Raw genomic sequence first — 17520 nt, 5'->3', positions numbered from 1 at the left:
ACATAAACAGCATGTTCCCCTTCCTGTGCATCTCCACCGTCCAATCCACTTTGTCTTCCCATATTTTCCCCGTTAAGAAAAGAGTGGAAAGGAAAAGGAACTAAAATTGGGCCGTACATTCATTTAATTTCGCAAAACGCTAATTTTGTGTAGGCAAAACTGAGGACTAAATAGTTATATCTTACAGTTTTGTTAGATTTATTTCAACAGACCGTGTTTAGATAAAACTAAACGTGTGTAGCTTCATACACACTATGAATTTAAAGGATAGGCAGGGTTTCGTAAATATTATTATCTAGAGAAATTACTTCTCACTTATACATACATTCTCGTTAGTTACAGATACTTCTTTCGTTACTATGTCCTTAATGTTATGAATACAATCATGTAATTTCTCGATACAATTTTCTATTGACAATTTATTTTCATTCATCTTCTTTGAGACTTCAAATATCGTTTCCAATTGCGTTTGATTTCGTGCACAATATATGAAGACTCCAGGTAATTGCTTGATTATTCAATTTGTTTACTGAATCTGTTCATGTTTTTACAAGTTCTTCGTACGCTATATAGGTCGAGGCTGTGAGAGCCGACTGCGCGGCGCCGGTTCTGGCGAATTTGCTGCTAATGGGGGATGGTTTTCATATTTCATACTTTTACATTTATTATGATAAAATGCGAAATACAATACGTATTCGTATATATCTTATTTGTTTTAGTAAAATTTAAAGCACTAAGAATGTCATATAAATAATTTTATTCAAGAAATTATTGACTAGATGTTGCTCGTGACTTCCTTACTAGAAGTAAATTAATTCTGGTCAATAATAGTAATGTTCATTTGCATCGAAAAAGGGGGATATGAAGAGGTGCAACTGCGACCCCTAATACCTAGATCGTATATGAACCATAATTCGCAACGGCATAAAAAAAAAGTAGCTTATTAAAATTTATTTAATTATTATTAGTTTTGAGAAATGCTGTGTTATTTTCTTAAATTAATATAATTTTGAACTATAAAAAGGATTTTCTTTAAAGGAAATTGGAAAATACCGATTTAATAATCATAACAGCTGTTCGTTAAACGCCATCTAGTGACAGCCACTGAAAACTCTTAATTACAATGCTAAGCATGTTGTTTACGCGCAATAATGTAAAGAGAAAACGTAACTCAAGGAATTAACTATAGTCCACAAAAAACGTTCATCCAGTAAGTTTAATTAAATAAAATGCGTTTAAGTGATTTATTCTGTTTTATTCCATTTTCAAAAGCAAGAAGATAACAATGAAAAATTTTCTATGTGAAATCTTTATATAAAGGCTTATAGATCCGCTACGTAGTAGGCACTACGTAGTCATGATAAAAGCGGATATCCCAAGCTCCTCTACGGACGCTTGACTACGCTAAGTTCTCAGCGCCTCTGGCGACAATAATAGTAACCAATATCATTTGTACTTTTGGTGATCCACACTGAAAATTCACACGCAAAATCAACTTTGCCAACAGTTTTAAGTTAGTGAATTGAACAATGTTCTTCTAAATGTCGAAATGGTGAAATTTCGGAACCGAGATTGAACGCTCGTTTATATTCTGGGTTCCGAAGTAACTAAATTCATCATAGAACTGTGACAATTACAATTTAACCCAATTTGCAGAAACAGGATGCACAGAGAAATAATAATGAGATATCTGCACTAAGGAAACTGATAGTGTTAGTAATCATTTAACAATTCTGAGTGTGATAGTCAAAGCAATTGGATTTCGGTCTGTTTAAGCTGCAATTCCGACACTTGACAACATGTAAGTTCTTTACATGACAAAAGCCCTGAAACTTTCATTTCTATTTTTTGGATTGTATTGAACCAATAATTGGATATTCTTTCATAAGTAAAGGATTTATTATTCAATATTTAAAATCTGTACAGAGATTCAAATGTTATATAAAGAAAAAATATTTGTATTTTAGTATGATTACAGATACGACTTCAAAAATTACTTCACCATTAAAAGGATACGTTATCAGAGAGTATCATAGGCTATATCTTTGTTATGTTTAAATATCGAGCGGGCGAAGTCACGAGCAACAGCTAGTCAGGAATAAAAAGGAAGAGGAATGCCTAACTACTTAGGTGAAGGTAAATAAAACACACGGGAAAGCTAAATTGGAACCAACTATTGCATATTTATTGACTCTCCGTCCAGAAAACATTACATAATAAACATTATTTAATAGTTTAAAACTTTAAGCGTGTAAACGAAACTTGAAATCAGTGGCGCCCTCTGGCTATTCTAAAACGAATATAAATAAACCGCCGACTATGTGGCTCTATTGCTAACGGCGCTTGGCAGCCGGCGCCGGGCGTGTCCGAACATGGCTTGGCATCCTGCGGCTTCTGGCTTGGCGGCCAATCGCTTTTAGCGTTCCATACCTAAACTTGACTATTTATTTGTGACAAAGTTAAAAATGAAAGCGGCTACACGAGGCGACGGTCAATTGGCGGGCGGCAGGTAGTGGCAGTCGTGTGGAGCGGTCGGACGCCTCGGCGCCAACTGACGGTCGCGCGGCGGAGCCCGGCCCTGGCTCTAACCAGGTCGCTTAGGAGCGGTCCACCATCAGCTCGAAGTGCACGGAGCCGCGCCGCTCGTACCGATCGTAGAAGATGTTCTTGGCCCACGCCTTGCACTCGATGTTGATCAGGACGCCGGCTGTAAACCAACATGTTTTTATTAACACTTCTTAAAGCAAATGGATGATTTTTGACACCTTTTACGGATACTGATGCTGTCAGTTGGCCATCGAAATCCAAAACACCCCATACGTTTAGCTAACAATAGTACTTACTCCTGGGCTTTTCGAACAGCACAGCGACAAGGGGGCTGAGATAGCCCTCCTTGTTGGTGAAAGGATAGTAGTAGGCGGGGAAGCCCCGGCCAGGGATGTACTGAATGGGTCCGATGTTCTCTACGTCCGCGGGGTTCTCGCCCTGGCACGACACCCACACCATGTTGGCGTCCGGTTTCCCTTCCTACGTAACATAAATTAAATTCAATAAAAAGAACAAATTTAACATTCTAATCGTTTTTTTTTTGAGTGCTCGTAAAGCTCTTAAATGTTTGTCATTCAATAATCTTGCTTTAACGTAATTGGTTTTAATGCTCACCATGGTCTTGATGTGATGCTTGAGGTCCTCTGGCATGTTCGTGGGAAGATCCTCAGTAGTATTGTAGGGTTGAGGGGTCCAGTTGAAGATCTGAAACAGAATCAACACAATGTTAGTTTCCATTGGTCCTTCACAGTTCGAAAGACATAGTTTGTAAGAGAAATAGTTCTATTTGGATTAACATCTTATTTCAAACTGTGAACAATATTGAAGAGTTGATAAAAAAGGTATTTTCGAATCGGTTAAGTAATACTACCTTGTTGAGCTTGAGAAAGACGCAGGGTCCGGCCTGTTCGAAGTTGTACTGGTTGGTGGAGGTGCAGGGGTTGAACTTGTCGACGGGCACGTCGCACACCTGCCTTTCACCAAGGGGACCGGTCAAGGGAGTGCAGGGCACGCGATTCTCCGCCCCAGACGCCTCGCCGCCACCACTGCCCTTCTTGCGGTACTCTGTTATACATATTTGTTAGTACTATTGGATATTTGAATACCGAAACGTAAAAAAATTGAAGAAAGAAAATTGTCTGTGGAACTCTTGTGGAGTAGTAGAAAAATGTTAGTGTGGTATTGTCTTACGGTCAAGGAACTGATCAATGACGGTGGCCCACTTGAGCACGGATCCCTTGTCGTTGGCCCTGTAGTAGATGAGCGTGCTCTCCACGTTGGCTGAGTCGGGCATCGGTCTGAAGCCCAGACCTGAACAACGAACATATTAACACTAGAGCGAGAGATAAGTTAACGATACTTATCAGCATTTATATCTGTCAAAAACTTTAAGTTAAATTCGATTATAGGATGTTTGGCGTTTACCAGGATTACTGCCGATCAGCGAACTATCCATCTGCCATTTGGGCATCTTTGAGTCCAGAGTCTGGTAGAAGATGGCCAGCATGGCCGCGAAGAATCCCACGAGGATAGCATAGAAGATGAGATAGAACAGAAGGATCTTGGCTGTGAAAAAATAATATAAAATTAATAGTAGTTCTTCCAAATCTGTCTTAAGTATATTTGTAGACACAGTAATTATAATAATGTAATTAGTTATCTGTGTTTACATATTTCTTGCATCCTTACAAGTTCTCAGATCAACCTAAATGTACACAATGCCTACTGACATTATGTCCTACTTTAGTTGAGGTAATATTATTATGACAACTTATACCAATAATTACAACCTCTTTTGCTTCTTAGATGTAGTAAGGAGTACTTGATTGATTTATTCTTATGTTTGTTATCCTAAAAACAAAGTTTAAATCTAACTGGGACAATTGTTTACATTCCGTAGTTAGTAATAGACGACCGTCGTCTTAATAATTGCTCGTAAGTGGCGTCAGTTACCAACTAACTGCTGGACGAAAATTGACCCCGTTTTGTGCATCAATGTAGCGGACATTTGCAACATCTAGTTTCATTATCTAATACAGCACCTTTGATCTCGTTTTCAATCAGTAATAGATAAGTTACTTAGTAGTAAATAATGTTATTAAACTATTTCTAAAAACGAAGAGTCACCGCCTAATTTATGCTTAAGAAATCATCATATTCCCAATTTTATCCTACTCCCATAAGGTCGTTGGGATTTTAACCTTTAGGTTAATCTGTCTTCCCCCATCTCAGTCATCACTCCCTTCTTGATAATGTCACCTTTACATCCATCCATCCATTTCTTTCTAGGCCTAACTCTAGCGGTGTAGTTTATGCTGATGAATTATAAAAACAAAAGACAGTCTTACTTTCTTATCACGTTCAGTTTTTAATAATAGTAATAGAAGTATAATAATTTTGTAAAATACTCATAATACTTTTCAAATCTCTGAAGGACTCATAAATTTGTAATCAACTACGTTTTAATTGTTGCAGAAATTGGACGAGCTCTAAACTAGACTGGCTTGATTGAAAAGTGTCAATTTTCATTCGTTCAATTCATATTAACTAGAACTTCTTACACACGGAAAGCGATACGAATATAAATTACAAAAGTAAATAAAACAAAGCGACAAAAGAATGCGAAGTAGATAAAGGGAATCTTAAAGTTACACGCAAAAGTATGTTGTAGTCAATTATTAAGAGATCAAATACTTTTAGCACAATATTGTGACATAACCTAGGCCAATTTTTATCGCCCTAGTTTCGTACTAATTATCTATGTAATTAGTGTTGGCGCGCGAACTGACACGTTTGTCGTGACCGCCATTTTTGGAACGAGTATACCGACAAGAGAATATTAAAAATAAACAGTAAATGGTAATATAAAGTAGTATTAAACAAAGTTAAGTCTGAAAAAGTAAAATTTCCGAAGACATTAAAAAGTCATTATTCCTACAAAATTGTTTGAAAACAAATAACGAATAGATGGAGGCAATGATAAAATTGTACAAACTAAATTGAGGTCAGCTACATTTTAAAGTGCATACGAAATGGTTGGGGGCTGGTATGGAATAGGTCATGGCGAGTGCGCGCTGCAAGCCCCGGGAACTGGGCGGGCATGCGCGTTGTACCCCCTTCAGTTTAAACCCCCCTCGCTAAATAAATGAAGTGGAAATCCGATGACGCATAACGATTTGTGAAATGGGACAGATTGTAAAAGGGTGTAAAGTTGTATGATACGCTAGATAGTAAAGTAAGCGATTATCGCTTAATAAAATTTTAGCGAACTGCATTAGCGATAAATGTTGTGGTACCGGTCAACGCTGGGATAGGGCGTGGTTGGGCGACCTCCCTGGGCGCTAGATAGAAAAGAGCGTTACAGGTCTGCGTATACAGTTTCACGTATTCGTATGACCCCCTCTTCCAAGCCATGGTATAAAGGGGGTGCCGTAATAATCTCGCCCAGGGCGCTGTTAAAACCTAGAGAAGGTTGTTCGTGCTTTATGTTGGATTTTTGATACCTATATGGAACTGTACTATTATTTAATTGTAGTACATTCACATTGTAATGAGATAGCGTCGAATGAGCGCCGGCTGTTTCATTGAGCGCAGGATGCTGGCTTATCGCGGTCAGTTAACATTTTCAATGCTGATGGGGACTTTTACGCAGATTTAGTAGAAATAGAGAAGGAATTATCTCCTACTACTCCTATTTGTAACCATAATCAATATGAACTATCGGTTCGTTAGTTGTGTTTGCTTTCATCTTTCAAAAATCGTTTGATTATTTTTTGTTTTAATCTTCTCAAACTGAAGTACCATCTTCAATGCTAATTTTCTTTGTAAGACAGTGGATATGAAAATATGGAGCATTTGCGGACGTCCTTGGATCGATCGCGGAAGGACGCGGCGCGCGCAGCGCGGCCCGTCCTCCGCAGACTCCCTGCCCCGCGCCCCGCGCCTTGCTCCCTTCGCCACTCAGTGTTGCCATATTGCAATAATTAACCGCCAAATTATTACGTTATAATCATAAATAGATTGGGTAATTTTTATCACATTGCGTGCAGATGTTTTGACAAAAGTATTCCTCGAACATTTGTTGAATCGTCGCGGAATCCAAGATGGCGGAAAGGTTATTAGGCGCGAAATATCCCGAAAGGTTTTAGATAATTTTGCATGAATATATTACGCCCGTTGTATAACTTTTCTGTGTGAGTTAAAATTAATCTATTTGATGTGTTAATGTTTAGTACATACGCATTGTAGTTGATAATCTATTCTTTCCTATTGTTTTATATAATCAGTTGTTTAGCGTAGTAGAAAAAACGATTATTTTGTAAAAAAATAAAAGATTTTAGGTGAATTCCTTTTAAAGAGTTAAAAAATATTGATGAACATAGAATTGTAGATTATTATAATTCATTGAAGTCATATGATTTTTAAGGCGCTTTTGCGCTTACGTAACTAACAAAGACGGAGCTGAAACCTGACTTCTGTGTTGCCTATACTGGATTAAATTGAACACCGAATTGCGCGACTCTCGACCTTCGTGGTTTAGAATAAGGTTTAACTTTCTTAAACACTATCTCAGGCTGTTGACTGTTTACATTATTTATGCTTTTTTTTATCTATGAAACCTAGGCTGATCTTATGTGCCAGTGATTCTGTAATGAAAATATACATGAAGTTAATAATATGTGAAACAAAAGATTCATATCAATTAGAACTTACAAAACTTTTATTACTAACAAAATTAAGAGAAAAAAATTGTTTTCAATTGCTTATCTTTTTGACGTCATATTTAGATAACATTTATTCTCTGACTATGTTAATATAGTCCTATGTAATTCAAGAAACTTTTACATAAAAAACATTGATTATTGATTTAAAAATATTTATTGGTCTGGAAATAAATTATTAATCTTAGAATTTTTGCTCTTCAGTGTTACGTAATTGGTCCGCTAAAAAGAGAATTTTAAACTTGAAAGTCTGTATGGAAATGGCAAATACAAAAATTGAACGCGACTTATCGATTTCCTTGCAGTCGTCTGTCATCGATTTTCCCTCCAAAACCGCAAAGGGCGCGGTGCAACTAAGGGATGAATGAGACTTACCCCAACTGGATCCCGTGCGGCCGAGGAACTGCCCTGTCTCCGAGTTCCACAGGAAGATCCTGAAGGCCTCCCATTTGCCTAGGTCCGGCGGCGGGGCGTAGTATTGTTCAGCAACCTTCGTCTTGTCTGCCATGTTCGAACGCCGAGCCGGACTGCGGATGGGAATCGATTGTGAGCGCTTTAGCCCCCGTGCGATGTCCGCTCCGCCCGCACCGCGCCGCCGCACCCCGCAGCCCCCTGCAGCCCCCTGCAACCCTCGCGCACCCCTTACGTAACGATTACGTAAGCCTGCGCGCGCAACTTTCAGACCTACTTCCTGAAATCCAACGCCCGAGACCCCCTGCGCAGCGCGCTCCTAGCGGAGTTATGTTATCAAAGGAGGTCACAGCAAACTGGATGCTTAATGGTTTACAAAAATATATGCTGCTGTCTAACAGCTCTATCTGAAGGTAAGAAAGGTCCTTCTTGTTTGGCAAATTTTGAAATACGTTGGTAAAGCAGTGTCTGGTCAATGTTCCTGATTTAAGTCTAGGCATTGATTTTATGAAAATTTTATTATTAGATTGGAAAACATTTTTTGTAGACGTCTAAGTTGGAAAATAACAACTAACTATATCATCATGTTAAATTGCATTGCATAAAATAAAAAATCAAAATCAATTCATTTACAATGTGATTGAGATTTTTGGTTTATCTAAGTTTCTAAAAAAGTCTTCTATTCCCTTATTATCAAGGAATTTTCCTGTCATTTTAAAATAACTAGCAAGAAAAGAAACATCTGCCATTTAAAATTAGCAAACAAAACGTTGAAACAATTTGCAGCAACCGACAAGAAAGGAAGAAATCCTGTTTTTCTTTGTAATTTTATTGCATCTCATATACGAGTAGTCAGTAATTTTTTAGAACTTAGGTTTAATGAAAATAAAAAGTTTCAATATTCCATTGATTTTTAATACATCATTAATTAAGTTACAATAAATATTATAAAATATGGCATAATAAGCACAATATACTGATCTAACAATCCTTTATTCATTAGATCATTGATTTTTTTCCGTCTTCTGCGGCGCGGTATCGTCTTTTAATTCATCGTGTTGCGGCTTTGTCCACGCCTGACACACGCACGTGGGTCCTGGACTGCTGCCGCTCACGTGATTACCTCCTGAAGCTTGGAACCCTTGCCCACCTACTCCACTCGGCCCAGATATTTGGGAACCTTGCGTTGACTGACCGTTCTGTCCGTAGTATCCAGGCTGACCCTGGTATTGTCCTTGCTGTGACTGGAACTGCTGGGTTTGCTGATAATTCCCAGTAGGCTGTTGGTAGTTTGACTGATATTGGTTTTGATTCTGGCCTTGAGTGTTGCTGAAACCCTGATTGGTGGGATATGTCTGGCTCGAAGGACCAGAGTAACTGCCCCCATTTTGGTAACCTTGGTAACCGTTTTGTGGTGCGTAGTACTGTGTCTGGCCTTGATACTGTCCTTGGTACTGAGAGTAGCCAGGGTTTTGGTAATTCCCCTGGCCGTTCCATTGCTGGTACTGCGGGTACTGCTGGGGATAGGTGGGGGGCTGTGTGTAGGGGGCCTGCGTGGTCGGTTTGCTCTTGTGACTGTGCACCATCTCTATCACTCCACCTATAATCTTCTCTGGGAAGAGCAACGACCCCGTTCTTACTTCTTTCGTCGTTATGCTAGCACTACATACAGCGCAATAAGCGATCTGTAACGATAAAAACACAACATGATTGTTCCATCTAAAATTAGTTATTTAAGTTTTTTTTATGTTGGTAAATATTTTTCATTAGTGAGAACTTTTCTTTCAAATACTTACCAAGTTACTACTGTTTTATAAGAGCGTACGTACGCCTTAGACTAAACTATCGCACAACTGTTTAGTAGCGCTTTGATTCGGGTAAGCTTATACGAAGGTGCACACACTACTCAATTTTCAATTGTGCAACTTAACAGTAGTATGGGCTACGAAGAAATCGACAATCGCACAACCGTTGTGGAACAGTTTAGTGAAAGTCGTGCGCTTTAAGAGTTCTGGTAATATTTGTACTTACAAGTAAGGCGATTCTGTAGTAAGCCTCCATGTTGTGCGTAGGCAAAGCTCTTGGATCGATTGTTGAAAAGCCCTTCAAGGACACCTTTATATACCGTACCGAGCTTCTTTCAGATGTCATAATAATCAGGGCTGCCAAAAAATGTTTTAACGATGATTTAAAATTGAAACAATTCTAGTAAAAACGCCAACAGAACACTTTAAGCTTTTAGCAATTCGAGGCTAGGGTAGCATTTTTTTTGAATAATTACATAAATTGACAATATTTTTTTTAATACGATCTGCTTTACCGCGTATGAAAGTTATTTTTAATGTGGAACCTAAAACCCTCATAAACATCTCGTCAATGTATTTTTCATCAATCCTCCTTATTTTGTTTTTTTTTTTTGCGGAATTACAAGTAGAAAAATTTAACTACTTATGAAGGATCAAGAAGCTATGGTTATAATTTTAGTATGAGGTTGCAGCCCTGTCCACTGCACATTTCACGGTCGAGCGATGATGGAGGAGGCCGCGACTCGCGCCTTGCATCTCGCGTCACACCGACACTGCATACACAAGAAGCGATCGCGAAGCGAAGCTATAAGAGATATTTTAATTGAGTAATAAAAATTTCTTAAAAAGACTTCAATTAGAAGATCGAAGAAAATATAGAAACATAGAACTATGAAACATAGGAACTTTAAATATATGATAGAACTATGCATAAAAAAACCTTCGTAAGTAGCAGGAAGACAATTGGTACCTTTATATTTTAGTTTAGAACAGATTTATTTATGGAGTCAATGAACTTAAAACATCGCTTCATTACTGCTTGCGGTGTGCAAGCCCCGTTTGATTGACGCGAACACTCGCTGCGTTTCGTTTTCGTCGTTTTTCAGCAAAACTTATCAAGGGCCATCTCCAATACGCGATTTATTAACTTGGTCCCGTTGCGATGCGTTCCAGGAAGTACACTGCCACAATTCGTAAGCAGTTTTTGATTTAAAAGATAATTGTTAATTTCTTTCGCTTGCGTGACTAACGGAGTGCTGATTGCAAGGTCTTATGACGAAATTACATGCAATCACTAATCTAAAGATTAACCTTTTTTTTACCTTCCTCCTTATCCTATTCCCGTAGGGCGCAACAGGATTTAGTCCTCTACATAACTATCATACGTCATCTGTCATCACTCCTTTCTTGATCATGTCACCTTTCACGCAATTCATCTTCTTTCTAAGTCTTTTCTTGGATTAAACTAGCTTTCGCCCATGACTCCATCCGCGTGGAATTAAAAAAAAAACAAAATTGAGTAGCCTATATGTCCTTCCAGGCTATCTAAGTCTATAGCAAATTTCATCGAGATCCGTTCAGCCGTTTAGGCTACAAACTCTAATAAACATCCATCCACCTAAACTTTCGCATATAAAATAGTACTAAGAATATTTCTTTCATTTCAATTATCTAAAGCTAGTACGTGGTGTATTACAAATATTTCGTTTGTACAAAACATTGTCCTAATTAATTCTGTACCAATCAAATAAAAGTAATCTTGTTTCCTTCAGCAATGTTTACCAATTCGATCGAATCGATGGCCAATTTCATTAAGGAACTCTCCTTATAAGTTTTACTTTTCTTTCCTATATCAATTTGTACTTCGCAAAATATTAAAATCTGGAGTAATCCTCTTTAATTAGACTTTTGACTGAAATATCGCACAACTTTTTAGTCGCGCTTTGATTTCTATGAGCTTATATTGAGGTGTGCACACTACTCGATTTTTAGTTGTTCAACTAAACAGTTGGATTTAGCTGCAAAACAAACGACAATCGCAATGTTATGCTATAGTTTGACTAAACACAGTTAGATCTAGTCGTATTCATATGTTGTTATCTTTGTATTTTCAAAGCAAATGACAGTGATGACAGTAGTTTTGTAACTACATGTGTTTTGCCAGTGGAAACACACACTGGCAATGGTCAGTCCGGCAAGCGGTGCGGTAGTGATTAGTGCGGCGGAAGCAAGTCGTTGGTCGCGTCCTCCGCAGACTGCTGACCTCGGGGCCACACGTCGCTATCACGACTACTATGAGAAACAGGGTAGACAGTAATGGTGTGCTCAGGATTTAACAGTAAAATACATCGATAGATATTCTACGAATATGCCATTCTTTCAATCTACAATTTTTTTTTTCATAAGGGGTGACAATGTAGCTATGGTAACTTGGTAGGAAAACTTTTAGCTACGAGTAAAAATTTTGGTTACTATAATTGCGATACTCAAGTATCAACTCTTTACTCAAGTTTTCACATCTTCTAAGATGTGAAATGCTGTTTTTGTGTAGCTGAGCTGAAAGTATTATAGTTATGTCAAGTTTTTTTTTTTATAAACGTTAAATGAGTCTATGCGAATTCCTTTAAATCTGGCTAATGAACAAGGGCACGAGACACAAGGTGACGAATTACTGCCAGTGCAGTGCCGTGAGGGGGCGAGTGGACGATAGTATGCATTACTGAACAATGCAAATATAATTATTAAATGGTATAATTTAAGACAGATGACTTAAAAGGCATAGATTTACTTATCATCTAGTAAATTATCTTATTTTTAATCGCGTTTTTACATATTTCGATTACACAAAAATTTGACAGTTAGATTTCTTACTGGCTTATTCATAGAAATCTTAATTTTGTTATGTTCTAAAATTAATCTTACTACTTCATTGTCGTACATCACTGGCCTATTATCCTGGCGTGTGTGAGGCGCGCCAGCGGAGCCGCGCCGGCGCAGTCTACGCGCGCCTCAGTCCGCGCCGCTTCTCACACATCACAGACCAAGATACGTTACAGGTACGATAGACATATCGTATTCATTATCACGCTTACGTTTTCTACCTTCAGACTCTTACTGATTTTCAAATTAAAACAAATTCAGATTACTTATTTTTTAATGTATAAGCAGTTTCTACATTCAGTCAGATATAAATATAAACAGTTATAGCTAGAAATAATCTTTTTGTAAGACAAATCACCTGACATCACAAGATTGATGAAGGACGTGTTTCATTTTGTGTTAGCTGTCTGTTTTACTGAAATAAATCTTAATAAAAAAATATTGAGTATAAGAAGTTTTAAACAGATAATTTATTATTCCTGTCATTTAAATATAAAGATTTTTATCCTTATCATTCTTCAATTGAAAGGTAATATGAACCGAGTAACACAAGTCAATATAATAAGTACAATACTTATCAAAATGTACGTAACTTATCATTGTTCATGACGAAAGTTTTCTCATTTATTTTCTTAATTTTTAGGCATTTATCTAATTACAAATTGTAATCAAAACATCAGAAATACATTTAGATCCTGTAGACCAAGATTCTGGAAAACCCAATTACCCACCATACTCACAAGACATCATATGTGGTCATAACATTTTAAATTACGTAACTCAATAATATTTTGAGTATGTTTTCACAAATATGCTTCATTCTTGTAGCCACCACACATCACAGGAAAATCAGAAACTTTAGTAAACTACCAGGATATCATAAACAAGATGACGGTAAAGAAGCGACCTTCAGATCTGACAAGCTTGGAGCGGTTCAACTTGTACTACAGAGAGAAGGAGCCGCCGATGACCTCGGGCCAGAAGGCGAAGCGGTTTATCTGGAATCCTAAGACCAGGCAGTTCTGTGGCCGGACTGCCTCCAGCTGGTGTGAGTACATTTATAACTACACTAGCTTCCGCCCGCGACTACGTCCGCGTGGAACTAAAAAAAACAAATGTGAGTAGCATATGTGTTCTTTCAGACTATCTTAGACTATAGACTATATACTACACTATACTTTAGACTATACTATACTTCAGACTATATCAGATCTCTACATCTGTACCAAATTACACCGAAATCGGTTCAGCCGTTTAGGCTACAAACTCTAACAAACGTCCATCCATTCATCCATCTAAACTATCGCATTTGTAATATTAGTAAGATTAGCGTAAAAATCCCACATTGACAATTAAATTAAAAACCATAGTTTCAATGCAATTCATTAAAAATACGTTATGAACTCATTTAGTGGTACGAGGCGGTAAAATCTGGTGATTGCAAGGCGAGGCAGTACTTCATTGTACTCGAGCACAATTCACATGATGTTGCTGAGCGTACTGCTTCAATATTATTGGAATCAGTTCATGAGTTCATGACCTTTTCCTGGCTATTTCACTACGTAGTTATTAGTGTTCTTTGTTTCTAACGTCTGTACAGCCAGCGGTTTGACAGACCTTATTTTATTCTTGTTCGAACTATCGTATAATTTGACTTTACTTTTCGCAGTAGTCAAATTGTGATTGAAGAGTGACGAAGTTTTATTCTTAACGAGCTGTTGCCCGCAACTTCATCCATGTGGTATTAGAAAATATACGAACTATATAAATTACAAAAAGCTACGTATCCCTCGGGAACCGGACATTTCTCTGGGATGAAGCTTATCTCATGTATAGTCCAGATTTTGTTTTATATCTGTGTCAAATTTCAATAAGATATGTTGAACCGTTACAGAATGATCGAGTGAACATTAAAAAACTAAATTAATGAAGCCCACAGGAACCGTAACTTATCCCGGGATAAAAAGTAGCCTATGTGTTCTTCCAGACTATGCTTTAAACCTGTGCCAAATTTCATGGAGAACCGTTCAGCCGTTTAGGCTACAAACGCTAACAAACATCCATCCATCCATCTAAACTTTCGCATTTATAATATTAGTAAGAAAGATGTCTACAGCACAGAAACATGATGCAATATGATATGATATTATCTGAATGATACGCAGTTTCAATCATCTTCTTTTACTCTCTTATTTTCTTACCCGTAATATGAATGTAACGGTACCTAAGGACCGGGGGATTAATTTGCTCGGATACCTCATAAAAATGTAAGTTAAGCCGCTAAGAAAATTTCCGTCGTCTATCCCACGTTGATTCCCATAGTCATAGAGATGTCGCGTCACGAGCACGGCAAGGCGAGCGCGGCCGGAAGACGGGCCGGCGCGAATTGCCGCAATGAGCTCATTGGTACATCCTGCCCGCGCCGGTCCGCGCCGCCGTACACGGCCCGCCGCCGGACTCGCCTCGCCAGACACTACACTTACAGAAACATAGATATGAGGAGCAAAGTATTTTATATAAAAGAAGGGATCTAAGATAACTGTATGGTCGATTCTGAAAGTGGGCGCACACCTTTGGCTAAACTATCGAACAACGGTGGTGCGATTGTCGTTGTTTTTGTAGCCAATTCAACTGTTTTGTTGCAATTAAAAATCAAGTAGTATGCGCACCTCCATATCATCTTAGGAATCAAAGCGAGACGTAACAGTTGTGCGATATTTTAGTTTCAGATGTGCATGCATAGGTACACGTGAAGGCGCCAAGCATTACGTATGTTTTTGTTTAGTTTGTCCAAAGAAATGCTTTTAAAGCGACCGTACTATTTGTAATTATGTTTTTTCAATTACATTTTCAGCCAAGATAGCTTTGTTCTACTTCACCTTTTACTCCGCGCTGGCGATCCTGGTTGCGATCTGCATGTGGACGTTCCTGCAACTGTTGGACGCACGCCAGCCCAAGTGGCAGCTAGATAGCAGCATCATCGGCACCAATCCCGGCCTCGGCTTCCGACCCACGCCGCCGGAGGTCGCCAGCAGCGTCATCTGGTACAGGGGCAATGACCCCGGCAGCTACCAGTTCTGGGTAAAGGAGCTCTCTCAATTCTTAAAAGGTAACATCATCGACTTATAAATTAGAAGTATATGTATGTCCACTATTTGAGATTTGAAGATTCAAACTGCTCTTTTCTAGACTGTTTCTGTCACGTTAAGGGCTTTTGGTATCCATTTAACCGATGTTAACTTATGCAGTGTACAAACGTGATGGTAACAAAGCGGGTGCGGGCCAGAACATCCACAACTGCGACTTCAAACTGCCTGCGCCGGCGGGCAAGGTGTGCGACGTGGACATGAGCGCGTGGGGACCCTGCGTCGAGGAGAACGGTTTTGCATACCACAAGTCTACGCCCTGTGTCTTTCTTAAACTCAACAAGATCTTCGGCTGGCAGCCTGTCTTCTACAACAGCTCGGACGCGCTGCCCCAAGCCATGCCGCAAGACTTGAAGCAACACATCAAGAATATGACCGCATATGATAAGAATTATGTAAGTTTTACTTTTAATTATCATTTTTTTTTAAATCAATGTGCTGTTAATGTTAGAATAAAAAGCCTGAATATAACTATTTGTACATATGACCCAAAAATGTTCTCTGCAAAATAAGCTGACACACATATTTAGCCTAGAAATTTTAAAGAGAAAAAGAAGGAAATTGGGTCAATTAAAAAAGCTGTGTTTTTCCAAACTAAAAGATGACTGTAGCCTGTAGTTGTAAGAGCGGGCGTACACCTTTTACTAAACTATCGCACAACAGTTGTGCGATTGTCGATTGTTTTGCAGCTGATTCAGCTGTTTAGTTGCACAATTAAAAAAGGAGTAGTGTGAGCACCTCCATGTAAGCTTATAGGAATCAAAGCGCTACTAAACAATTACAATAGTTTAGTTTCAAGTGTGGGCACACTCTAAGCCTCTGTGTAAAAATAAACTTTTAAAAATCTTGCACCAATCACAAAACTGTCATTTGTTTCCAGTTGAACATGGTGTGGGTGTCATGTCAGGGCGAGAACCCGGCTGATCGCGAGAACATCGGGCCTATACAGTATCTGCCATACCGGGGTTTCCCCGGCTACTACTTCCCATATACAAACCAAGAGGGATACCTCAGCCCCTTAGTTGCTGTACATCTACAGAGGCCGAAAAGTAAAGTATCACCATTAAGTTTTTTTTAAGTAATTTCTGACATATAACCTTACTAAGCTTTGGAGGCGATACTTCTTAGTAATTTTATTATCTGTGATAACAAACGCAAATTTTCCACTCTTAATTATAGGTGCAAAAATCACTTATAAAATGGCTACCCTTTTAATCCTTTATGTGGGAAGTTTTACGGCCGAATACAGAAACAAATCCTAAACACTGTCAATCATCTAGATTTTAATTGAATTTAAAGTGGCCTTGTCGTTTAAAACGCTGTTATATACTTTTTTAACTATTACTTACTAGTGTTACAAACTATTGAATAAGATGTTTTTACGATTGGTCGCTTTGTTTATGTTTGTTTTACAAGATGATATAGTTATTTGTAACTTTTTTCCAGCTGGCATGTTGATAAACATCGAGTGCCGCGCCTGGGCTCACAATATTGTGTACGACCGGCATGAGGGCATGGGCTCCGTGCACATCGAAATTATGATAGAGTAACCCTTAATCAACATGAAGCAATCGGAATAGGTTTACACGTCATAAACCTATAAAATGGTAATAACAAATCGTCGTTTAAGGGTCACGTAAGTGACTATTGTCTTCCTTTCTCCCTCAGTCTAAAATGAGAAAGAATTTAAGTTACCATAAAACGACCTATAGTAAACATTGAGTATAGAATTAATTGTTGATTTTTTAAAATTACGCTTCTCAGTTTGAACTGTTTTTATAATAATTTCGTCGTAATATGTTCGTTTAGAAATTTTTTCTTTAGATAATTCTGTGTGAAACATCTAAAATGAAATGTGTGAAATCATTGAGTGTAAGCTAGATGACGTTTTAATTAATTTATTAAAGCTTTGTTTCAAAATGTTATAATGTTCTTATTATTTCCACCTGTACAAGTATAACCTAATCTACAGTAAACCATAAAACATTTATTTGAGTGTTAATAAAAAAT

General features: G+C 38.2%; 3 protein-coding genes across 3 annotated transcripts; 1 reads left to right on the top strand and 2 right to left on the bottom strand.

Moving 5' to 3' along the window:
- Positions 1–2176: 2176 nt before the first annotated feature.
- Positions 2177–7804, bottom strand: LOC106109981 (sodium/potassium-transporting ATPase subunit beta-2-like). The gene is made up of 7 exons (XM_013291648.1): positions 7644–7804; positions 3973–4113; positions 3739–3858; positions 3419–3612; positions 3163–3252; positions 2844–3027; positions 2177–2707 (listed from the first exon to the last, which is right to left on the bottom strand). Exons 1-7 carry the CDS (start codon positions 7774–7776, stop codon positions 2598–2600), a joined length of 972 nt encoding a protein of 323 aa, XP_013147102.1. The 5' UTR covers positions 7777–7804; the 3' UTR covers positions 2177–2597.
- A 768-nt stretch (positions 7805–8572) lies between these two features.
- Positions 8573–9762, bottom strand: LOC106109998 (RNA polymerase II degradation factor 1-like). The gene is made up of 2 exons (XM_013291671.1): positions 9711–9762; positions 8573–9364 (listed from the first exon to the last, which is right to left on the bottom strand). Exons 1-2 carry the CDS (start codon positions 9738–9740, stop codon positions 8684–8686), a joined length of 711 nt encoding a protein of 236 aa, XP_013147125.1. The 5' UTR covers positions 9741–9762; the 3' UTR covers positions 8573–8683.
- Positions 9763–12462: 2700 nt separating this feature from the next.
- Positions 12463–17345, top strand: LOC106109988 (sodium/potassium-transporting ATPase subunit beta-2-like). The gene is made up of 6 exons (XM_013291657.1): positions 12463–12540; positions 13193–13412; positions 15219–15473; positions 15613–15905; positions 16391–16559; positions 16957–17345. The coding sequence occupies exons 2-6, from the start codon at positions 13253–13255 to the stop codon at positions 17058–17060; spliced, it is 981 nt and encodes a 326-aa protein (XP_013147111.1). The 5' UTR covers positions 12463–12540; positions 13193–13252; the 3' UTR covers positions 17061–17345.
- The last annotated feature ends 175 nt before the right edge of the window (positions 17346–17520 follow it).

The sequence above is a fragment of the Papilio polytes genome, unplaced genomic scaffold (genome assembly GCF_000836215.1).
Source record: "Papilio polytes unplaced genomic scaffold, Ppol_1.0 DF820956.1, whole genome shotgun sequence".
Classification (NCBI taxonomy): Eukaryota; Metazoa; Arthropoda; class Insecta; order Lepidoptera; family Papilionidae; genus Papilio; species Papilio polytes.
The sequence above is the reverse complement of the archived record's forward strand: the minus strand, read 5'-3'. Positions and strand labels throughout refer to the sequence as shown.